The sequence below is a fragment of the Phodopus roborovskii genome, unplaced genomic scaffold, assembly GCF_943737965.1.
Source record: "Phodopus roborovskii unplaced genomic scaffold, PHOROB, whole genome shotgun sequence".
Classification (NCBI taxonomy): domain Eukaryota; kingdom Metazoa; phylum Chordata; class Mammalia; order Rodentia; family Cricetidae; genus Phodopus; species Phodopus roborovskii.
This window is the reverse complement of record NW_026126525.1, coordinates 29,645,845-29,671,895: the sequence shown is the minus strand read 5'-3', so window position 1 is coordinate 29,671,895 and position 26,051 is coordinate 29,645,845. Positions and strand designations below refer to the sequence as shown.

Genomic DNA, 26,051 nt, shown 5'->3' with positions numbered 1-26,051 from the left:
CAAATTAAAAAGCCACATTTGAGAAAGAAAAGAAAAAAGCTATTTAAAAATGTCATTTAAGAAATAAACTTGTCACCTTGGGATAATTAATTGCAGGATAGTTACAAAAATGTTACAGAAGGTCCCATCGAACCATTTCTCCTATTAACCTGGGTCATAACATGCCTTTGGTAAGTGATGCACTGGAATCTGCACCTCATCATTACCTGAAGTTTATATTCTGAAAGTACCCTTCATTTTCACTTGTGGTCCCAGGATGACACCTGGAATTAGCAGCCATCATTTAGGCTTCTGTATTCTTGACAGTTTCTAGAGACTTTCTATCTTTTGGATGAACTTACCAGTTTTGATAGGTACAGTTCTGGGACTTGGTAGACTGTTTCTTAATTTGGGGTTGTCTGGCAAATGAATTTATGATGCACAGTTTGTAAATTTGTTGATCCATGGAGGCATCAAAGAACACTGTAGTCGAGTTTCTTAAGCCTGGACCCCATTTCTGTCACCTGACAAGTATGTGTACTTCAGCAAGATAAATAATTTCTCTGAGCCTCAGGAAGAGAAAAAGGCCATTATAACATCCACTTCATTAAGTTCATTTATGCAGAGATGCACAGAGCACGGCAAAGATACTGTTCTTATGTATTAGTTGTTATTATTGTTATTTTTAATTGTTGTTTTGAAAATAAGAACCAGGTCTGCTGTTTTCGTAGCTCTTAGTCCAGTGTGGGAGACAGATGTGTAATTATAAAACTATCATGTTAATTAACATTAATGTTGATATTCCTGGGTCTAGAGGGTGGTCCAGTTGTTAAACTATCTGCTTAAGGACCTGATTTCAAATCCCTAGCAGCCACGTAAAAGAAGTGTGATGTCACACACCTGTAACTGCACTGCTGGAGGGACAAAGATGGGCTTTCCTGCACCCTTGGAGCTCATTGGCCAGCCAGGCTATCCAAATTAGTCAGCTCCAGGTTCAGTGAGATACACTGTCTCAAAATTTACTGTGGTTTCCTCTGGCTTCCGTTAAATAATACACACACACACACACACACACACGTGCATATATGCATATATAAACACACACAGAGAATTCCAAATTTGATGTTCAGACAGCCAAGGAGTTCTGAAGATGAATTTTGCCATGATACAATTTGGCATACTAAAAGCAGAACATCAGATGTTCTTGGAATGCATTTACATGTATGGAGAGTCAGTTCAGAGCAGGGTTTGGGTATCAGTTATATGTGGGTGATGTGGTTGGAAGAAGGTTGGCTGAGTGTGCTGTTTACAAGTAGGTAGAGATGGGATGCCAGGGATGGTTGAGGAACTAGTTTATTGTGAATGGTATGAAGGAACATGTACAGATGATGTGAGGAAGGAACCTCTTTGAATTCAGTCTTTGTGTTCAGTCTTGTGTTTGCTCTGTGGGGAGCACATTATAAATTATAAATCACGATAAGCTAATTTTCCATGGCCTCAGACCTACTTCTTTCAAATATCAAACCAATGCAAATAGTAGGATATAAACAGATTTTGGAATACTTGAGAAGGATGTGGCAAAAGAAGACATTAGAGATTAAGTAAGGAAAAGAAATTAGAGATGATTTGGTTAATGCAGAACCTACCTGTACATAAAGAGAACAATGACAGACTCTGTGTTTCCTGTGTGAGTCAGAAAATGACTTTTGGCCCAATCTGAGACTTTCTGGGCTTTATCATCACTTGGGTATATTTTACTTACTGATATGATCTGAACCTGGCTTTTACAGCCATCTTTGATATAATTTTCTCTGGGCCTGGAAATTTAACAATGGCTCCATTTTCTGAATCACACTGTAATTTTCTTGACCTATATGTTTCTAGAACTTTCCACAAAGTGAGTAAAGGTTGAGTCATTCTGTCTTTTACATTCCATTATCCAAGTTCTACTTATTGAGCAAGTTTGTCCTAGAGTAATAGCTGAGCTACTGGATGTCATACTAATTACACAGCCATGTGATCCTAATTCCCCCAATGATGGCTCAGAGGAAATACATGAACCCATTAAAGTGGGTTTTGGGGGCATTTTAGTTGTTTTGAAAATGTCATCTCATTACCAGCACATTTCTTGAAATATTCCAAGTTTTTTCGATCTCATTATTATTCTCTTTAATATATTGATGTCTAACCACTGAGTGCCAGTAGGCATTGCCAAAAGTGCCATAGGAAACCTATTCCCCCACAAAAACAAAACAAACAAAAACCTTACCAAAACAACAACAAAACAAACAAAAAGATTCAACTTCATATAACTGTTTAGAGTTAAGGAGCCATGATATAGGGATGAGTACTGACGTCTGAGATAAGAAGCCTAAATTTAAATTCCAGCTCCTCCTCTAGTCAGCTGATTAATCATGATTAGAATATTTAGTCTCTCAGTTTAGCTTCTTCAATTGAAAAAGGAACATAGTTCTTGTCAGATAAAAGTATTGTGAAGATGAAAATAAGTGTGTGTGTGTGTGTGAGAGAGAGAGAGAGAGAGAGAGAGAGACTTTTGATGAAAATAAAAATCCTTTAATAACTAAGTCCCTACCCATCACTTTCCCTTAACACTAGAGATACTTCATTTGCATACCTATTCACCCATTATTCATTTATCAAATACTAGTATAAAATAAAAAAGGGCTCGTAGAAATTTGACAGGAGAGATTGACATGTGTTAAAATTGGCCACATTCAGGGCTGGAGAGTTGTCTCGGTGCTTAAGAGCACTGGCTGCTCTTCCAGAGAGCCTGGGTTCATTTCCCAGCACCCATATGGCAGTTCACAACTATCTGTAGTAATTCCAGTTCCAAGGGGTCTGACACCTCACAAAGACATACATACAGGCAAAACACCAGTGCACATAAAAATAAAAATAAACTAATTTTTTAAAAAGTTTGGTCACGTTCATGCATATGGCTATATTTTGAAACACTATAGCATTAGGTCACAGAATCTTGGCTGTGGCATCCAATAAATCTGGTCTTAAGACCAATCTAGTCTGTTTTTGTGAGATGACAAATTAATAAAGTTTATTTATTTATTTATAAAATGAAAGTGTTGAGCTAAGTACAAAGCCAGCTGGTCTACAGAGCTAGTTCCAGAACAGCTAGGGCTACATAGAAAACCCTTCTCAAAACACAAATAAATAATAAGATAAAATGGGAATTAGTAGTTGCTACCCAGAGGAATGTCATAATGATTCAATGAAGTGAAGGTCTGGTGGATGGTGTCATTCAGCCCATGAAAACTGTAAATGTCCAGTGAATAGTCTGGATGGGCACTGATGTGTTCATCTATAGTAGAGGGCTTCAGAAAGAGTGAATGCCACTCAAATCTATAATCTTAGCACTTTGAAAGTAGAGATAGGAGGATCAGGAATCCAAGGCCATCCTTGACTGCATGCTGAATATACTGGGCCTAATATTTGTCTCAACAAACAAACAACAGAAAGGAAAAGAAGAAAAACAAGCTACAATGTTGCTTCTTTTAGAATTAGATTAAGGCCGTAGTGCAATGGTTCTCAACCTTCCTAATGCTGCGACCCTTTAATCCTCATGTTGTGGTGACCCCCAACCATACAGTTATTTTCATTGGTGTTTCATAACTGTAATTTTGCTCCTGTAGTGAATTATAATGTAAATAACTGTTTTCTGATGTTCCTTTAGGGATCACGACCCACAGGTAGATGTAGAAGAAAGAAGGAGGTAAAGGTCATATTGGGTTATTTAAGGCAGGATAAAGATCCCAGTTTATTCTGAGGAGACCTAGAGGCCTTTGGAAAGTGTTTTTACTGGAAGTGATCTCATCTGCTTTATCCTTTAGGAAGGTCTCTCTAGCTACCATTCGAGGGATAGATTTCAGAGGGGCAAAAAGACTAGTTTTACGGCATTGCACTAGTTCAGTGATGTCAACATGACTGAGGTATTGGAAATAGGAAGAAGTCTGGACACTCAGTATAGATTTGATGTATGATGGACTGTGCTGGCAAGCCTCTGGATATGAGTAAGTAGTGAGAGGTCAAGAGTCATTTATCTGTGATTCAGTGTATTCGCTCTAAATGTGAGAATAAGATGATGTCAAATAGCTGCAGTATCTTAAAAGCTTTAATAACTTTAATATTTGTAAGTCCCTACCATTTACTTTCCCTTAACACTAGAGATACTTCATTTACATACCTATTCATTCATTATTCATTTACCAAATACTTTTTTAAGATTAAAAAAAAAAAACACAGGCTTATAGAAATTTGACAGGGGAGATTGATATGTGTTCAAATGGGCCACACTCATGCATATGGCTATATTTAGAAACACTATAGCATTAGGCTCACAGAATCTTGATGTGGCATTCAACAAATCTGGTCTTAAGACCAATCTAGTCCTGTGTGTGTGTGTGTGTGTGTGTGTGTGTGTGTGTGTGTGTGTGTAATGACAAATTAATAAAGTTTTTTTCTTGCAAAATGGGGGTGTTAAGGCCCAATGCAAACTGTCAAGAATGGATTGTTCAAGTTTCTGGTTACCACATAGATAGGACAGTATTGTTGTACAACAGTGAGGAGAAAGAGAAAAGAGAAGAGGTTGAGGAGAAAGAAGAAAGAGCTCAGCTACAAGCAGGTGGAATTTAAGATTACTGTTATTTATTTACTTACCTATTCCTCAAGTATTTCTTGAGTACCTATGAGATACTGCATTGGACTCTTAGGACATATTAACAGAGCATGAGTTTCTCTGACCATTTTAAGTTGTATATTTTATGGGATGATATGAAAGTAAGAGCAGAAGTATATAATGGGCAGTAATGGCAAGATTAGAATCAATAGTAAATAATGGGGCTCTACCTGAGAAATCTTCACTGTTAAGTAGGATGAATTCGAGAGAGGTCAAGGCATGTACTATACCACTATCCTTCTACTTGAAGAGCCTTATGATAGCTAACTACAAGTGTCAAGTGCAGAGTTGAAAACATGAGTCTGCATTTCAGTAAAGGTGAGAGTTGAAGACACAAGTTGTTTTAGTTAGTGGTTTCTATTGCTGTGATGAAACACTGTGACCTGTGACCAAAACAGGTTGGGGAGGGAATGGTTTATTCAGCTTATGCTCCCACTTAACAGTTCATCATTAAAAGAAGTCAGGACAGGAACTCAAATAGGGCTAGAACTTAGCAGTAGCTGATGCAGGGGCAATGGAGGGGTGCTGCCTACTGGCTTGCTCAGCCTGCTTTCTTATAAAACCCAGGACTGGACTACCAGCCCAGGGATGGCACCACCCATAATAGGCTGGGACTTCCTCCATTAATCACTAATTAAGAAAATGCCCTTCAGGCTTGTCTACCACTGATCTTACAGAAGTATTTTCTCAATTGTTCACTCCTCTCTGACGACTCCAGCTTGACATGAAATTAATCAGTAGATGGGTTTATAGGCTATGCATAAAGACATTCTGTTTAGAAGATCAGGCCATATGAGAATACCAAGAAGAGGTGTCTAGATGGAGAAAAGCAGGCAGTCCCTGCTGCTTGCCAATAACTGAGCTGGTGTCCACTTGTAATCCTACCATTGAAAAGTGCAAACAGACAGATCCTGGAGCTTGCTGGCCAGGCATTCTTCCATCTATGGTGAGTTCTAAGCCAGTGTGGGGGGGGGGGTCCCTGTCTCAAAATACAAAGGAATAAAGATAAAACAATGAATCCTGAGAAACAATGCCCAAGGTTCTCTGTCCTTCACATACATGTGCATGCATATGTATCTCTATACATCTACATATATGTGAAGCCTCACACATACAAAATAAAGTAAACATGTGAAAGAAAGCTGGGAAAACTAAGTAGCTAGTGCCACCAATGTAGAAGATCCTAGAAGCCCAAAAAGTTATTTCTAGAAGGAGTTGAGTATTATTAAGAGTTCAAGTGAGATAACACACATTCAGATATTTACATACATACATACAATCATTGGGCTTGGTAAGATGGACCTTATAGGTGACCTTGAGAAATTGGTTAAGGAGAGATTGGTGTATGTGAAAGATAAATGTGAAAAAAAAGTCCTTGAGAACCCAGAGGGCAGGATCCAGATTACAAGTGGAGGGCTTGGTATTTGAAACAAGGAAGGCTGAGTTCTGTATCACAGTAGGGTAGCAGACAAAGAGTGTGGGTAGAGCTGCAGGCAAGATGCTAGACCTAGAGATGGGAAAGGATGGGACTTCCTAATCCATGTGTCTTCAATAAAAGATGGGGTAAGTTTATTGTCTATGGATTCTCATGGGGAGAGTTTGGAGGCCATAACAGAAAAATAATGGTGTAAATAGCTCAGGAACTACCTTCCATATTTAGCCTGCAAGTTCTTTTCAGATGATGATTCGGTGTGAATTTTATCCTACAGCCAGGAGACTCGAGTCCTACCAGGAAGCTGTCTTTGAAGAGGACGAATGCACAGATGCTCTCAGCGGCTCTCTCAGCAACATGACTAAACCCAGAACCCACAGCTGCAGGACAGTTCACAGGGGACCTCTGAGAAGCAAGTCCTCAACTCATCTCTCTGGGAGCACTGCTGCCCTAGGAAGTAGAGAAGGATCTGAGGAAGTGCCTCATTCCAGACAAGCTGCGTTCAGCAGCCCGATTGTAAGTGTGAAGCTGTCACCACATCCTGGGAAGAACAGCCCCCTGTTTATAATAGCTCAAACAACACTGCTTTCTTTGACTAGGAAAGAGGTGACATCATTACAGTTCAGCATGATGCTGACATATAATAAATTAAAAAAATTATAAATTTGAGATTTGTTACATAATTTGGTGTTGAGAAGTCAGGTACCATTTCTGAAAAAATGTAATATTTCTGGTCAAGGATGATCATATCAGAGCCTGAAGAAGGCTACCTTGACTTAAGGATAATGGCTGACCACCAAGACTGAACCAGAATTATCTCGAAGACAGGTATGTTTGTCTAATTAATAGGTCTTTTGGTGTCTTTTTTTTATCACTGTGTAATCTTCCTATGCATTCCACCCAAACCTCCTCATCCCTTATTCCACAAAGGGCACTTTCTAGTATTTTCATTACAGAGCTCCACAAGTGGTTTGTGTCCTAGTGGCAACTCTCAGAACTGACCAGTCACCCCCATTACAAACCCATTTTAGTGCAGGAGAAATTAGAAGACCATGTAGAACATAGAAACAGAAAAGATGATTGTGTAAAAAATAAATAAATAAATAAATAAATAAATAAATAAATAAATAAAATAGAACTCAACACTTTGAGTAGATTTAAGATGATCTCTCTAAAATGAGCACTGCCTTCCCAGCCTTCATTAACACCCATGTTTGACAGTATCAGTATCATTTCAGGCAGACAACATAACAAGAGTAGAGCAGCTTTGAGGACCCCCTTGGGTTGCTACATTACTGTCATTGCCTGCCTTTCATGATAAATTCATTACTTAAGTAGACCTCAGGTACCTGACTTGAATTGAGAAGGCCTTCAGGGCATCTCTAGGCCCTTTGAAAAGTTGCTGTGAAATATGCACCTGCAGTAACAATGTGGCCACTACCAGCTCAATTCTGTGGCACTAAGGATATAACACTCCCTAACACTATAGCTTCCTTATGTAGCAATCTGTTCTGAAACATCTATGCTTTACTTTTTTCTTTTCCAAATTTTGAAAAGCAATTAACAAGAAGTATGCACAGCCCTTCTCTTCTGTAGTCTTTTTGTGCTTCTGTCAGAAAAAGTATGTTTATGTATATTCTCTTTCCTCTATGATATTATCTTTACTTAATCATCTACTGAGTTTGTACATTTCTGTGCACGTTTGAAAATAAATATGCTTTAACTCACATCTGGTTGGTGGTCGCTCAGTGCTGGCATCCAGGCGGGGCTGTCTGGCCCTCCTCAGTTTCCTGAACAGGGATCACCCTCCTTTCAGAGGGTGATGTACAAAGGTACTTCTGGAAGCCTTTGTGCCTGTTTCTGTGCCATCTCCCCTGCCTGAGACATATTCTCTCCTCTCCTCATTGCATCTGATAAAACATTAAAGGCAGCAACTAATACTGTACTGAAGGCTTCTCGGATTTTTTTTTTTTTTTTTTTTTTTTTTTTTGAAACGATTGTCCCATTACCCCTTCGCCTGAATAATGTTGGCCTTGTTTCTGTGTCAGACATTGCATTGTTAGCACTTTGAGCGCAAGAACTTTCTAACCTTTGTATCCTAATGCTTAGCACAGGGCCTGTTAAGTCATTCTCAAAACAGTACTTTGGAAGGTTGTTGAGTGAATCTGATTGCTGGATTTATTCTTTCCATTCAGTTGGTTGTTTCCATTTGCCCTTGTGCTTCAGTGTCTTGTGTCCTCTTAATTATTTGGAAGTCCCAGGGTTGTTTTCGTTCTGTGTCTTCCAAAGACACACTCCTATGGATCGGATGGAGTGGTTATGTTCTCCCAGGAAACATGACTTTCACTCTTGAGTCTTAAGTCTTACCAGCTGAGCCTAACACTTTGAGGAATCTATACAGTCTGTGACCCAAAAAACTACAACTTATTTGACATTGTGTTCTAGAAACCCATTCATGAAGCCTAGGTTAAGAGCAACTGGTGAGTGCCTAGAAAGAGATTGTAAGATAGCACCCCCAGGAGGGAGGGAGGCAAACAATGCAGGGTATACCAATCCTCAGCACTGCTGGGTCAGGGAGTTTGTATAGAGGGAAAGCCACCAATGTGTGGCCTTGGTATTTTTCCTTCAGGTGTGTGGTATTTGGGAGTCAGAGGAGTCGAAGAGAAGGCTTGTGTGTCCACAAACCCAAAGTAACCTGAGTAGACTGGCAGCCCCTGAATGGCAGGGCCATCAGGAAATTAAATAAGATCTTTAGCAGAGGAGGACTAGAGAGGAGTGGGCACCGCTTTACAACTGCCTGACCAGCTCTGTCACCTGGTGAAGTATTTTTTTCCCCTTTATTAAACTGTGAGTGTTTAGAGGTTTGTAGAAACAATTAAGCAGCCTCCTGTTACTCTCGATTTTCAAACAGGTAACATTTAAATTATCTTGAAGCTGTACAGTGCTTCAGCGAACAAGGAGGAGAGCAAAGAGCAGAGTCCAGCCAAATTTTGCACATTGAACTTGGATCTAACTAGGGGAGAAAAATAGCAACAACAAATAAACGCCTGAGATAGAATTCCTTCTGCCGAGTAGGCGGTGTGAGTCCTGATATTGAACTGTCACACAAAGTGACAGCAAAGCCATGACTCCCACTATGAAACCACCAAGGCTTTGCTGACAGTGCAGGAAAGTGGATCTCAACCTGTGGGTCACGACCCTCCAACATCCCTTTCACAGGTGTGCTATATCAGATGTCCTGCATATCAGATATTTGCACTACAAGTCATAACTAGCAAAATTACAGTTATGAAGTAGCAACAAATTGATTTTATGGATGGGAGTTATTACAATATAAGGGGCTATATAAAGGGCTCAGGATTGGGAAGGTTGAGAACCCCTGGTATAGGAGCTGTCTGTCGTGCTGTGTATCCCATGATCTAATCACGAGTGGAAATGTTCTCTGAATATTAACCAGATGCCTGATTGAGACCATGTGGGAGCTATTATGCATTTATTTTTCCGTGGGTAATGAATGACTCTAGTTTATTTGTTTCTCTGTCCTTCCTGCATAGAATAGAAGGCCACAAAGAGTTTGATAGAAGTGAACAATAAACTTGAGTTGCTTATCATGTGGGATGTGCTCGGGTTAGAGATCCCAAGATTAATAGAATATGGTCCTTGCCTTAAAGAGACTTTAAACTCTGGGAAGGGCACTGTTTAGTATAGTTATGTTAATGAAACAGCTGTGGTTTCATGGAAGATGGCAACAGTTGTCCAGCACAGAAAGAGACTTATGTTAATCTTGTCGAACAAGGACACAGTGAAGATGGTTTTAATCTTGGGGAAATAATTATGAATATAGTTATTTAGATAAAAAAAACTGCATGTGACAATTCTGTACCCTCTCCTCTACTCCAGAGGAAATGAATTCATGAGAGATGAAGTTATTTTTTTTTTTTTGAGGGGGGTGAAGTTACTTTTTGTCAAAACAGCAGAGCCCTCTTTCTACAGCTTCATTCTGATGTGGGTCTCCTTACATCTTCCTGTGAGCTCCTCTTTTATTTGTGCTCTTTTATGGTGATTTCAGTGTCTTCTAGGGTCCCAAGTATCTGGATAGACCCAGCTTCATTCTGACAGCTCTTATCTGCAGGGTATTGCTGAAAGGGGTATCTCTTTTGTGACTGTGTGAATACACACGCAGTACTTTTACTAGCTTTAGTATTGCTTTTACCGTCATGATCACAGAACAGGATTTCAGCTTTGTAGTCACCTACTTGCTGAATTTAGATAGAATTTTAAGACTGCTTTGTGACAGCTGACAGCAAGTGAATTTTAAACCTGTCATGACCCTGGTAATCTGAAAGGTGAGGATGTGTCACTTGAAAGGAAAGAAAGAAAGGCAGGCAGGCAAAGGAACAGGGCTGTAAGCCTCCCTAGGCTAGCTGTCAGCAGAGTGAAGCTAAGAGCAGAGAACGTGTAATTGCCAGCTTTGCTCTTCTCTCATTAAACCTGTGATCACTCTTAGCAAATGCAGAAACACTGGCTGTGATATCTGTTTTCTCTTTACTTTTTAAATAAAATTTTGGACAAGTGCAACATGCAGTTTGAGAGGAATACAGGCTGTCGCGGTAAGGAAAGCATGGCATGGGAAGCCTGAGGCAGCGGGCCACATTGTGCCCGCAGTCAGGAAGCAGTGAGGGAAGCTGATGCTCAGCTGGCCTCCTCCTCCTCTATTCTGTCTAGGACCACATGGAATGGTGCCACCTATGTTTATAATTGGTCTTTCCTCACAGACATACCCAGGGATTTTTTTTTCCCCTTAGCTAGTCCTAAATCTAATCAAGTTGACCATGACAGGACCATGTAAGTAAAGTATCACGTGTCCCTGTTGCACTCTCTGCTGCCAGTCATCTCTCCTGGCTTCCCTGCAGTCAGTGGGCTGTGCTTGGCAGCATCCAAGATTCCCTGCATCCCAGTGGTGCTTCTGTGGGACAGTGATTCTAAGCAGTACCCTCTACAGAAGACAAAATGATGCTGTGTAAAAATCAGATTACTACTATGACACACATATGTTAAAACTAGTACTCTCAAATAAGTCTGAGATGTACTGTGCTAGATGAAATAAGGCTCCCGTACCCCACTCCATTGATAGAGCTTCTTGGAGTAAATCCTTACCAGGAATTGTTAAGAGAAGGCCACAGTTGCTAGAAAGCTCTTGTACATAAATACCCTGGATATGACATGAGGATTAGTCTCTTTGCCTGCTTATAATAAATATTTTTTTCTTATTGAAAGATGTGTTTACAATATTAATGAATTGAGGGGAAAATGTTGTGTTAAATCTTATTTGTGAAATAATTGGTGTTCATCAGTTGTTGAATAAAATATAGCCATGGTAGAATTCTGAGTACAATAAATTATGTGCCTAGCATTACGTATTTCAAAGTAAGAAGTACCCTTTCAACTAGATTTTGGTAGAAGGTGGTATTTCTCCTGTTTAACTGAAAGATAAAAATATCCCCCCCATTAATAATACACAATCTGTATTGACATTTTATTTATATGTGCTTCATTTTATTATTTTATTTCCCCAGTTATCATATGCATTAAACTTTTAAAAATTATATTTACTGGGCTGGTGATATGGCTCAATGGGTTAAGGCACTTGCCAAGCCTGACAACCTAGGTTTGATCTCTGGGACCCACATGGTGGAAAGAGAAAACCAACTTCCTTAAACTCTTCTCTGATCTCCATATACGCTGTAGTACATATGCTTACATCTTCCTGTGAGCCCCTCTTTTATTTGTGCTCTTTTATGGTGATTTCAGTGTCTTCTAGGGTCCCAAGTATCTGGATAGACCCAGCTTCATTTTGACAGCTCTTATCTGCATGGTATTGCTGAAAGGGGTATCTCTTTTGTGACTGTGTGAATACACACGCAGTACTTTTACTAGCTTTAGTATTGCTTTTACCGTCATGATCACAGAACAGGATTTCAGCTTTGTAGTCATCTACTTGCACACACACACACACACACACACACACACACACACACACACACACAAATACATGTAGAAAAAAATTAAAATTTAGTTTACCGTTATAGGAGCTCCTCATATTAATAACAACACTTTGTCATATTGTCTCTTCAGGAAACAGATGTGGTACCAGATACCATACTTTTGGACAAGTGTAGCCAGATTACCCCTCAGCTCTTCACCCCACTGGATGGGACCATGCAGAGTCCACCCCCAGAGATTTTGTACATCGTGGATTTCTTCATTGCTCTGGCAATCTGCAACACAGTGGTGGTTTCTGCTCCTAACCAGCCTCGGCAAAAGGTAAACTCTAAGGCAAACAAGGGTTTACTCAGCAACAGACAATGTGGAGTTTGCACGCATCTGTGGTGGTTTTGTTATATGATGACAGTAAAATACCAAGAGCAGCAAGAATATAGCAGGTGCAAACCATTTACTCAGGACTTGTTCTTGGCTCGGCACCGACCACACTCTAAGAGGTCTACTGGTTCTATTGTGTCCAGTCCTCTCAGAGCCCCAAGAGCTAAGCACTCTAGCTCTGTTTTTCCTCGTCTTTAAGCTTTGGAAGGATCTCACCACGGTTGCAAAACCAGTGTATGGGGGTGGGGGTTGAACCTAGGCAGTAGGACCCTGGGCTTTACTCTATAATTTGTCTAGGAGAGGACTGCTGAGGAGAACTTCCACTTTGCCTTCACTATCTTTTACTAAATTGAAGCTGTCTGTGAGACTTTAGAGACAGGCAGCATCGAATGCACAACATCATACGAAGTCTGAAGCGTTAGTTTAATGGTCATGATTGTGACAAGCTTTCTTCCTGTTCCAGCTAGGTTTGTTTTAACTCAGTCTACTCATTATCCAGTATGAGTACGATGTGCCAGGAGCTAGAAGTATAGTTATAGCTTTAGAGCTCATGGAAAATTCATTTTCCAGTTAGGAAGGAAAACATTGCAGAGCCTGGTGATCTGTTGTGGTGTATTAGCCTCCTGGTGTATTTTGCCTTTCCTGCACATCCACTTAAAATTCAATTTACAACAAAACCCAATTAAATTTTAATTTTCCAACTGATCATTTCCTTTTGGTAACTTCAGAGGTGGGAACTTCAACATAAAAGTAATTCACTTACAATTAAGCTGTACCCGATCAGAGACTGGGAAGATGCTCTGACAAAAGCGATTGTGGTATTACAGAATAAATGGGGGGACTCATGAAAAGTTGTACGACACAGTCTTTTCAAAATTGACAACTTTTGGTGTTTCCTTTCTACAAACTATTGTTGATATAATGCTTTACTGCTTGGAATAAAATCTTTGGAGGCGTAAAGAGCTCCTGCGCCTCCCAGATGGTTAGGGTAATGGGAGAAAGGGAGCTTACCATGAGAAACAGAGACCTCCCCCACTGCATGTCCTGCTTGACATCCGAGTTGCTGATGATGTACTAGCAGGAACCCTTCAGATGGTTATAAAATTAGTTTCTGAAGAAAACGTTGAAATTCTCCGCGTACTTCCAAATGATTGTCATGAAATTACAAAACTAAATCGCTGATGTTAAAAGTGTAAAAGAAGACAGGATACCAATAAGAACAAATTGGGTACTGGTAAAGAATTAAAATCACGTGATGGTGTAGCTAATTCCCCTTTGACTTTCTTCATTCATTGGCCAGTTTTGGTGTAAATATCAAGATGACAACCTTTCCTAGACTCTGTAAAGAAAAAAGAAAAATGTATTGTGTTGGTTTTTTTGATTGATTTTTTCCGCCCTCCTGTGGTCTTGGTGATGTGTGGTCTTTTTGTTGTTGTTGCTGCTGCTGTTCTGTTTTCTCTTACTGTTGTCTGAGCTCTTTCTGCAATACCCCAGAAAGCATTGAACTTTTCTAACAATGCATCCATGTGCTTAGTAAACTTCACTTTAAAATAAATTTCAAGAAGATTTTTTTGTTTTGGTATTGAGTATTAACTTGAATTTGTAGTTTAATGGTGATTGATTGTTTCACAGTAGATTCTGAGAGAAAGGGTTTCATGTAGCCCAACCTGGCTTTGAATTTGGGGTCCTCTTCCTGCCTCTGCCTTTCAAGTGCTGAGACTATACAAGCACTACCATGCCTGGTTCAACTTGCTTATAATTGCTATTGCTAAGCTGTGCCAATAAAGATTATAGATTTCATACATGTAGAATTTCTTCTTTAGAAAAAGTTCTATAAGGCCAATATTATTAGCATTTTGTATCCTTTGTTTTCAGTTGTTGATATCTTCCTGAATAGTTAGAGAAATGTACAATGCCATCACATGTGACATCACATGTCTTCCTGTTTGCCATGGAATTTCCAGGGAAAAAGCAGATTGACAGTTAAGACAGTGGTAACTCTTTCATCTCTCACTTTTTCCTCAGTTGGACTTTAGAGTTGTGATGGCATGTTATTAGACACGCTATTGAGACCTCTCCCATTGTCTTTCCTAGGTTGGGCTCTCCTCACTGAGTGGAATGCCCATCAAGTCCTTGGAAGAGATTAAAAACATCTTCCAGAAATTGTCAGTCCGGAGATCAAGTTCACCGTCTCTTGCCAGTGGGAAGGACCCGACTTCTGGGACTCCTTCTGCCTTTGTGAGCAGAATCTCTTTCTTTAGTCGAACAAAACTGTCACCTCCTATGGAGGATGAGCCTTCCCAGATGGGTGAAAGCCTCCAGGCCAGTAACTCAGCTTGCTGTACAGAAACTGAGGCACAAAACAGTGCCATTGGACTCACCATTGGTACAGCTGATGCCCTAAATGGACCACCTTCTTTGGCTTCCAACCTGTGCTATGAAGCTGAGAGTCCGGATGAAGCAGCCTTAGTGTACGCCGCCAGGGCTTACCACTGCACTCTACAGTCTCGGACCCCAGAGCAGGTCATGGTGGACTTTGCTGCTTTGGGCTCATTAACATTTCAACTCTTACACATCCTTCCCTTTGACTCAGTAAGAAAAAAGAATGTCTGTTGTGGTCCGGCATCCTCTTTCCAAACAAGTCGTGGTGTATACAAAGGGTGCTGATTCTGTGATCATGGAGCTGCTGTCGGTGGCTTCCTCAGGTAGGTTTGCACAGTTGCCATGGTGGTGACTGGAAGGGCTGGGCATTCAGCCGCCACTCCCAAGGGTTCTGTTAGAGGCTATGAAGTCACACTGGAAAAGGGGAAATGCTGCCTAGGGCTGGATGGGAAGGCGGAGGGGTTCTGAAGCTGTGGGGACCATGGTTTCTTTACATCTGAAATCAATCATTAGCTGTGCCACCGTGACATTACCAGTTTGGGAAAGGGGGCATCATACTACCTTTTTATGGGCTCCTGAGAGGCTTCATGTCACTCAGTGTGAAATGCAGAAAGAGCCTATTGCCCAGCAAAGGTGGGGTGCCCGGGACAGGATAGATAGCATTCACCAATCATGAGCAGTCATATCAAACCTTTACCTCTTCCTCTGCCCTGGGGAAGAGAATCAAAGTGAAGAATTATGCTGCTGTCTTCCTTCCCTAGGCACACAGTTGAGAACCAAAGCTTAAAAAAAAAAAAAATACCTTTTGTTTATTATAGATTAAACTGTCATTCTTCAAAGGAAAAAAAAGTCTAATTGGGCAGCCTGGCAGGAATAATGATTTTTCTGTTCATGATTTCAGATGGAACAAATCTGGAAAAACATCAGATGATAATACGAGAGAAAACGCAGAGCCACCTGGATGAATATGCCAAACGAGGGCTGCGCACTTTATGTATAGCTAAGAAGGTGAGAAGGCTGAGTGTAGCACACACAATCTTGCTATATCTGTTTACCCATCATCTGATACACTGTGTGTGTATCAGATCTCTATCCCAATCCAGGTACCAGGGAGGTTCCCCAGACTGGGGTCCTTTGATACAGCCTCTCCATCCTGTACATGACTGGGTTAGATTTCTGTCCCCAAAGAGGAGTGATTTGGGGATGGTTATTGCCAAAACCTCTCACTGACTACCCACGTTCTAGTTCTTAGCTACTGTGGGAGACAAAGTGGGACTAGCTCTTGGGGACCTCCAAGGAACCCATTTCAACCAGGGACATGAGGGATCAAATGCCTCTGTGATGCAATTGTAGGAGGAGCAGGGGATTAAAGATTGCCTTCTCACTTGAATGTATTCCATTAGATGCTATATTTTCCCAAATGAAATTTCCTGGCAGGCCAAAATGAGTGTATAAGACAAAAATTGCTAACCCCCTCCACTCAACCCTGCTTTTAAGACTGGAAATTCAGATTCATCCATTATGACAACTAAAGGCAGGGGGACATTGGTTTCTTCTTCAGGAGTTGCATTTATGTTTTTTTAGAACCAAGTCCTTCTTGCGTTTCCTATAGGGTGCCTCTCATTTTACCTTTTCTGAAGCTTAACCATGTGATTGAATTTTCAAAGACCTCTGAAGTATTGTTGGCTGTGGCATCACTCCAATGAACAATCTTGAGGACATTTTCTTAGCTGCACCATTAGAATGCTCCCAGAGTTAACCATCAACAGGAGGCCTGTTCCACCTCCTTGTGTCCTGTTTTTAAATATTTGAAACCCCCTTCAAATTTCCCAGGATGCCTCAGCAGTGCTGTCTCTCTACCAGCTGGTTCGCATTTCCTGATCAGAGTTTGGGAATCTTGTGTCCCTGTGTGAAGGAGTATGGGTCAGATACAAGTGTGCCCACAGGATGAAATTCAGATGTGTAGTTGTTGGCATGGAACTCCGTCCCCGGTCAGTCCTGGCAGCATATTGCAAGGTTTAATGCCCTGCCTCCTAGTCTCTTTTCTTCCTCTCTTAGGTCATGAGCGACACTGAATATACAGAGTGGTTGAGGAATCACTTTTTAGCTGAGACAAGCATTGACAACAGGGAAGAATTGCTGGTTGAATCTGCCATGAGACTAGAGAACAAACTCACATTACTTGGTAGGTAAATGGCGCTGTATTGCGTGAGCAGAGAATTTTGTCTCTAAATCCATTCTACTGTAGTCCCCTTTAGCCACTCTGATCTAGTATGCATATGTGGCTCTCCCAACCACGTGCATCCTGATCTCTCCTTGTGTTCCAGTGCCTTCAGACTTGTGTTCCACTTGAGTGAACTGGAGGGTTCACTTGTGGCAGGAACAGGGTGGACATTCTTGCTAGGATGTAAAACCTAAATACCCAACAAGAGTATACACACAGACAAATACCCTGGTCTGAGAGAAGGGTTTTGCAGGTGTCTTGCAAGGAATTAGGTGAAGTCTTAAAAATATGTTGTCTTCTTAAATCTTTATAATAAACAGGCATCTTATTTAGAAGAAACGGGCACAATGTAGTACAGTGACGTGTTCACGCTCAAAGGCTTAGACATGAACTGAAAAGCAACAAACTCAAGTATTCCCAAGTATAGGGTCCCTGTCCTTTATTCTGTATTGCAAGTGATCTTGAAGTCTATTTTTCTTCTCCTCTTGCCCGATTCCAACACAAATGCACAATGGATACCTCTTGTGTCAGGTTGACCCACACCTGGGAATCACTTACAGAACAATAAACAGTCCAAGGGCTGTTGGTCTTGTGTGTGACCTAGACACTGGAGTGGCTGAAAGTCTCCTGAGTGACTTCTGAGGGGCCATCAAGTTCAAAAACACTGCTTGGAGCATGGAGATGTAGATTCTTACAGAAGAACTAATACACCAGAGAGCCGTCTCTGAGCTCTGTTCTGCTCGTTATTTAGGTGGAAACATGATCTCAATGTCTGTCAAGTAGAATAGTCATGTCCCTTTTAAATACTAATAATTTCTTTGTGGTGGTGTAAGTAGCTTAGATGCGTACTTCCTAATCTGCATTTCCAAATGAATTTAAGGCTCTGTAGGTTTAATGCCAAAATTCACTTGGCAGCAAAATCAAACCTGATTTGATGTAACACTATTTTTTACATCAAATTTAATTAGCATGAAAATCTTGGAGGTTTTCTATAGAAATATGGGTGGTTAACAGGTATTGCAAAATAGAAAATTTATACCACATCACTGGTGGGGAAAACAGGAATTCCAAAACTGACTGCATCCCATTCCAGAATAGGACATTGTGGACTGACATTATGGAAAAGCATTCCTAACAGACATTGTATCTTAGAGCCAAGGGTATTCTCTAAATGCCTTCCCTTACCCTAGGAAGTTTCACTGAACTATAGAATTTATGGCAAGTCTATGTAAATAAGAGAATCAGCTTTTGAGTTTGTAGAGATGAATACTAGCCAAAAGGAGAATGTGTTTGATAAATTACACAATCCTTGGTGTTTTACAACTGCTCTTTGGCTTTCTTTGCATCTCTGGATGCTGCTGGGGCAGTTTATACAGTTCAGGACTGAATGGCCCATGGATAGGAGTCAATGGAGTCCCAGCTGCCTCTGGTTTCTAAGCAACCTGCTTTGCTGTTTGATTACTTTCCAGGTGCTACTGGCATTGAAGACCGTCTTCAGGAGGGAGTCCCCGAGTCTATAGAAGCCCTTCACAAAGCTGGCATGAAGATCTGGATGCTGACAGGGGACAAGCAGGAGACAGCTGTCAACATAGCTTATGCATGCAAACTCCTGGAGCCAGATGACAAGCTCTTCATCCTCAATACACAGAGCAAAGTATGCATGGTGATGTTGAGCCAAATACTCTCTTAACTGAAAGCTGGTAGGGCAGTAGGCCATTGGTGTATTCAAGAACAAGGAAAAGCTGATCTGACCATCTGTAGCTCTTGATGTTATGCTGCTGAATGACCTTGCTCATATTTGGGAGTATGCCATAGTTTTTCTAAAAGCCATATTCAGAAGCATCATGGGTGAATACAAGCATTATAAAAAAAAAAAAAAAAAAAAAAAAAAAAACTTCCCTTTTTATTTTGGGCACCCTCTCCCCCACATTCTCACTGTTAGACCAAGAGATTTCACAAGACAGACAAAAATGAGAATGTATATGAACTCTTGAGACATAAACCCACCTCCTTTTCGAGTTGGAGGGACGTTGTAATTTCTGTTAGTGACTAGATATTTTTATAAATTTTAAAAGTAGGCTCTCAGCATAATCCTGCCCTCTAGTGGTAGATGTAGATAGTGCTCCTAAGAGCCCCTATCATTGGTAGAAATGAAAGGGATGGAGTGTTAAAGCAGGAACTGAAAAGATTTTGAATCACCCATGTTTTTTATTTATTTGTTTGCTTATTTACTTGTAATTTATGCTACCATTAATGACTAGGATGGGTATTTGAGTAAGTTAGATGGATATTTCACAGAAGGCTCGTAGGAGAGAGAAACACACCAACATGTGCTCATACTGTTTACTTTGCTTGAAAGCTCTGCCTGCCTCCTCTCTTCCATATCAAAGTCAGGATTCTGTCACAGCATCCAGACTTTGTGATGCCCTCTCTAGCCATCTCGCGGAATCAGGGTCTTCATAGGCTGTCTCTTCTGACTAGCTGTTTCATGGCTAAGCCTCCACTGATACTCTGTGCTATTTTTGAGGAAAGAGAGCTGTCTTTTACAACACAGACTGAGTTCTCTTTATAGCAGATCTGGGGGCCATGTTCATAACCAAAAGCCAACACCCAGTACCACCAAGGGGCAGGATCATTTCAGTGACTCAGAATGGATATGGCATGAGTGGCTAGTGAAATATTTACTTACTGCTGACCAAGCATAGGTCCTCAGGGAGTTACTTGCCCTGTGTGGCCTCTTCTTCCTCACCTGTCACAGACTGTAACACCCATGCACTGATGTGACTATGGGCAAAGATAAGGAAATATCTCCTGTCAGCATCAGGAGATATTTGTGAAGGGCTTCTGCAGACTTGGGGATGTCCTCCTGCGGATGGTCTCTAATGCTAGCATCACCTAAAAAATGCTAAATGTCTACTGAGAGATTTGGAAGCATGAAATAAAAAAGAAAATTAAATAGTGCTGATGAAATGCTGCTGCTAAGCCTGGGACCTGAGATTGACCCCCCCACCACAACCAACCTAGTGGAAAGAGAAAATCGATGTTGACCCCTAAAAGTTGCCATCTGACCACCAGACATACACCACGGCATGGAAACCCCCCCGCCAGCACACACCAAATCCATAAACAAGGAAATGAAAAATAAAGTTAATTATTTGCAGTTTTGACTCAGAGGCTTTTAGGCACGAAGAACTTTTGTCTCAAGATTATAATACATGTTTGAATAGAACATTCAAATAATGTGGAAGCCTTTTTAGAAAAGATAGGATATTAAAACCATCCCTCAGAGAAAGCCTATTGACAGGTCAAACATCTTTCCAGATATCACCAAGTCTACATACATGGGAAACCAAGCATAGCGATGCATGCCTCGTGGGCCTGGGACTCTCTGCATTTGTTAGGAGAGTGCTTCCTGTTTGAGAATAGATGTAGTGATCTGTGTCATCATGACAAGAAGGGCATAGCATCTTTCAGGTCAGGTGTGTCAGTCACTCTTTGAAATCAAAGGGGCTTTAGTCCATGTACAGATTCTATAATGTCTAAATCAAATTAAGCATAGTTGTCTCCTCGATCATTTCTAATTTCTTCATGATAAAAACATGTAAAACCCTTCCTTCTAGTTTAAAAAAAAAAAACATGTTATATATATTTTTTTTATCTATTGACTAAGATAATTTATTGATTGGTAAAAATCAGCAGGATTATAAAGTTTATTTATAAATATACAATTTATATCAGAAGACACTTAAAACTACCAGTCCAATAAGTATTTAGTACATATTTAGTTAATTTTAGTTGCTACTAATAATGATTCATATATGAAAATTTTCTATATAGATCAAAAGAAAACAGTGGACATAATTTAATTTAATATCGGTTTAGACACTAGTCTGTAAATATGTTCCTTTTCCAATGTCCATACCGTAGGAGTCCCTAAAAACTAAAAGGGGATATCTGAAGTCATGTCTGTGTGGTAACTTCATATATATCTGTGAAATTCACTCCCAAAAAAACTAAGGCAAAACTGTATCCACTTAAAAGTCTTTATCTTAGGAAGGTTTTTTTTCTTTTGTGTTCACATTATCCTGTCCAGACATGTTTATCATACTCACAAACACAGGATTGCCCCTTCAGTTTACACTAGAGGCATATAAAACACCCCCTCCTAATAACAATCTAATATTTATAATCTTTATTAGAAGCTCAAGAAACTATCCATGCATGATCTCATTTGACGATTGTAACAAGTACACACTGACTCATTTTATAGGCAGAGACACCAGAATATTTTGATTTATCATGGGTGAAATCGTAATTAAATTCGAATTTGGTCTCTTTTATGTCAAGACACTTCTATATTTTATAGTGATTTAAACGCTTCCTACAATTGGTAGAGTTATGTTTTATAGCATTATCTTGACCCTGAATTAGTGAATAGTGAGTGCTGTCCCGAGGGAGATTCACAGTTTACTTCCTGTGATCACATAGAATACATTGTCAGTTGATTAACACCTAACATTGCTTCTTGCGTGTTTCTCTCTCATGATAACTTATTTAATATTTATTGTAGATTCATTCTCATTATATGTGTAGGCAAATGTCACTCCAATTCATGCCTGAAAAGAGAGTACTTAACATACAGTTTCTCAGCACTGTATGTCATAGCTGTTGAGTGTTTGGGGACACTAACAACACTGTAATTAGGAGCCATTTCAGGAAACAGAAACCCAGCCAAAAGGAGAAAGATGAAAAAAAGAAGTGTCACCAAACAGTCTCAGCACTGGGGACGTTGAAGCAGGCAGATCTCTGAGTTTGAGGCCAGTCTTGTCTCCAAAATTAGTTCTAGGACAATCAGGGCTACATAGAGGAATGCTGTTTCAAAAAACCAAGTAAATAATGGTAATAATCAGAATAGTGTATCCATTTTCTCAGCTTTGCCTGAGAGGGCATGCATCACATGACCTAAATGTCACTCTTTTCCTGGCAGTATATGACTTCAAAAGCCTGAGATTATGGGTTGGAAACAAATGATAGCAAGTTTTCTGAACTCACAAAATTGGAATCTATGAATAGTATGTGGTATATGTATGTTTGTGTGTGTGTGTGTGTGTGTGTATGCATAAGTGTACATGTGTGTGTATGTGTGTATATGTGTATACATGTATGTATACATACTGCTAAAAAAACTAAACACTCATGGATTAAATACCTATGTGTAATAATCATAAAGTGACAGGTGATTCACAATTACATTATGAAGAATATCTATCTAGACTGTAAACTCTACCATATAATATTAATGTTACAAAGACTGTTTTATGTTACTATAGTTTTACTATGTTCCACTAAAACAACACCTCACATGGAATATTCTGATTTTCAAAGATTACCAAGTATGCTGATTTCTAAATTATGCCACATTAATTTCACCAAACTAAACAACATTTGTACAAACAGTCTTTAATGTTGTAATTTGGTCTATAATAAGCATGTGTGATGTTTCTTTCATGGCTTTAGAAGTATATGGGTTCAAATTAGTTCAAAGGTTAAGGTAGTTGGGTAGCTCCATTTTTGTAACTGGATCTAGACTATCTGTTTTGCAGCACTGTAACTAAATCTGTGAGGCTGAGTACTATATAGAAGGTAAGAGGTTTATTTAGCCCACAATTTGAAAACTCACAAACATGGTGCTAGATATGTGCACAGATGGTGAGGAGGAGAAAAACTCACATGGGAGGAAAGAAAGCAAGTGAGTAAGGAGAGACCAGGCCAACTCCTTTCCCCATCTGTTTATGGAGGAACTAGTCTGTTCCTAGTAGGCTAATCCATTGTGTAAGACCAGTGCGAATTTTTTCACATGGGTGAGCATGACCCCATGCCCATCTCCAGAGCACCACTACAATGGTGATTATTATACATAATATGGTTGTTGAGTCTTCTTTGCATCATGCCTCTGTAGATTCCTACATTTTCTTTGTTCCTTACATTTTATTGTGGGTTAAGAAATGCTTGATATGATGGGGAAACCCACAGAATCAGCTGAGCCAAGCTAGTGAAAGATCACTGACTCCAGTCTTACAAATGGGGACCTGCATGAGACTGAACTAGACTCATTTAATACAGGTGACTGGGACAATATATGAGACACTGGCAATGGGTTCAAGACCTAACATTAACACACAAAAAACATGACTTAGTGGAGCCCATTCTATATGGAGAGATACCTTGCTCAGTCTAGACATAGGGTGTTGGGGTCGGGAGGAGCCTTGGTCCTGCCTCAAGGAGATGATGGGACAGACTTAGTAGACTTCCATAGAGTAGATGGAAAGCGGGGGAGAGTTGAGTGGAAGGAGAGGAGGGAGGGGGAACTGGGATTGGTATATAAAAAATAAAGTAATTTTAAAAATTCCTTAAAACAAAAAGGGAAGAAATGCTTGGTAAAGCAGCACTTAAAAGTTAAAAAATATCACTCATGGGATGTTCTTGAGTCGGCAAACTTTCAAGCTGGGCGTGTAGGCTTAAATCTCCTGTTGCTACACCTGAGATCTAGACTTGGTGGTCATTCTATACAATACTTTCTCTGTAAGTTTATTATTAGTCATCCTGAGTAGAACCCACTCAGCAAATATTTAATGAGTACTTGATAGACCTGAAGTGTGAGTGTGTGTGTGTGTGTGTATGTGTGTGTGTGTGTGTGTGTGTGTGTTTGAGAGAGAGAGAGAGAGAGAGAGAGAGAGAGAGAGAGAGTTTCTGCATGTGTTAGTGTGTGTTAGTGCAGGTGCACCCAGAATCCAGAATAACATGTTGGATGCCTTTGAACTTGATTGAGTTAAAGATGTTTGTGAGTCTCTAGTGAGTGCTGGGAACTGAATTCTGATCCTCTACAGGAGCAGAAAAAATGCTCTCAGCCACTGAGCCGCCTCTATAGTCTTTCCACTATAAAGGATTCAAAAGTGAGTTGGGGGATTGAGGGCATGGCTCAGACACAGAGCAAATGCTCCGCATGTGTAAGATCCAAGGTTCAGCCTCTGGAACAGCAACAACAAAACCCAAAGAGAGTAGAAGGGATGGCTACCTTCAAAACATTTCCTGTGTCATGTACAGTGTAGATGTGATGTGATGTCACCACTAAAAACTTCCTGCTGCCCAGAATGCAAGCTCCATGAGGCTATGTCCCCTGAGTCCACAACATTCTCTCAGAGTTCCTCAGCAAATGCTTTTGAGTAGATAATGTGTTAAACAAAAAAAAGAAGATGGAAATGTTGAAACATCTGCATTTAGGTTGGTCCTCACAGCAGTGTGGATGGAGGTAGCATGCACCTTCTGCAGATGAGGAAGTTGAGGTTCAGAGAGCTGAAGTGTTCCCTAGCCAAACAGCTAGGAGTTGGTGAATGAGACCTTGGGGCTCAAGAGACCCACTTCCGGGGAAGAGTTGATGCTTACCTGGTGAATTTTTAAAAATTATTTATATTATTGTCATTATGATTATGTTTTACATCCCTATCACTTTTCCCTCCATCTTCTCCTCCTAGGTCCTCCCCTACCTCCTTTTTGTACCCCCCAATCCACTCCTCCCTCGTTTCTCTTCAGAAAAGGGTGGCTTCCCATGGCTATCTATCAACCAAATATGGCATATCAAGCTGCAATGAGACTAGGCACTGTAGTTGACTTTCCCATCAGACTTTCTTTTGGGCCACCAGTCCCTAAAAAACAACATAGAAAATTATTATTAATTATGAAAGCTTGACCTTTAGCATAGGCTTGTTCTCAGCTAGCTCTTGTAACTTAAATTAACCTGTTTCTATTAATCTATGTTCTACCACACGGCTTTTTTACCTCTCTTCCATTTTGTTCCTCTGACTTGCTCCAAGTCTCACTGGCATCTGCCTAGATTCATCCTGAGATCCTCTCTCTGCCTTGAAGTCCTGCCTAACCTCCCCAGCCTAGTTATTGGCCATTCAGCTCCTTACTAAACCAGTCAGGTGCCCTAGGCAGGCAAGGTTAAAACAATTTGCTCAAATATCCCACAACAAGGCACCTCCCCCTTGTAGTAAGGTTGGACAAGGGAACCCAATATGAGGAGTAGGGTGCCAAAAGCCAGCAGAAGAGTCAGGGACAGTCCCTGCCCCCCTTGTTAGGAGTCCCACAAGAAGACCAAGCTACACAACTGTAACATATATGCAGGGTGGAACACTGGGAATCCCCAAGAAGAGAGGGAGGAAGGATTGTAGGAGCCAGAGGAATCAAGGTCACCACGAGAAAACCCACAGGATCAACTAACCTGGGCTCGTGGGAACCCACAGAGACTTAACCACCAACCAGGGAGCCTGCATGGGACTAATGCGATAGAATTTTACATTTTAGCTGTGGACTTGTGTTTGAGGTGCTTCTTCCTTCTTACCAGGCCTCACATCCACAGAAGCTCATGGGAGAGCTGCAAAACTGAAAAGTTATAAAGTGGGCTCCTTGAAAGTAATCCACAGTTCACTACCCTAGGCAGCCTTGATCCAGCAATCACTAAAGAAAGAGAAGGAAGAAATTGGAGCCAACTCCTCAGTGGTGCCCCAAGGTTAAATGTCTCTATGTCTTTGTTCAAGGATGCCTGTGAGATGCTGATGAGCTCGATTTTGAAAGAACTGCAGAAGAGAACTCAAGCCTCTCCCAAGCCAGCATCACTAAGAAAGGCCTCCTGTCAGCCTCCTGACCCCCAGGGCTCTGAACGTGCTGGGCTCGTCATCACAGGAAAGACCCTGGAGTTTGCCCTGCAGGAGAGTCTGCAAAGGCAGTTCCTGGAGCTGACTGCATGGTGCCAAGCTGTGGTCTGCTGCCGAGCCACACCCCTTCAAAAAAGTGAGGTGGTGAAATTGGTTCGAAACCATCTCCACGTGATGACCCTGGCCATTGGTGAGCGGAGGTGGGGAGGTGGGCACCCTGCCCTGCAT

General features: G+C 40.7%; 1 protein-coding gene across 1 annotated transcript in view; it reads left to right on the top strand.

Annotated features, from left to right (window-relative positions):
- Atp10d (ATPase phospholipid transporting 10D (putative)) overlaps window positions 1-26,051 on the top strand; it is a 95,994-nt gene that overhangs the window by 50,774 nt on the left and 19,169 nt on the right. The window contains 8 exon segments of the mRNA XM_051198055.1: window positions 6,400-6,638; window positions 12,258-12,446; window positions 14,598-15,101; window positions 15,103-15,208; window positions 15,787-15,893; window positions 16,944-17,070; window positions 18,579-18,763; window positions 25,707-26,013. Of these exon segments, the coding sequence (XP_051054012.1) occupies window positions 6,400-6,638; window positions 12,258-12,446; window positions 14,598-15,101; window positions 15,103-15,208; window positions 15,787-15,893; window positions 16,944-17,070; window positions 18,579-18,763; window positions 25,707-26,013 (1,764 nt within the window).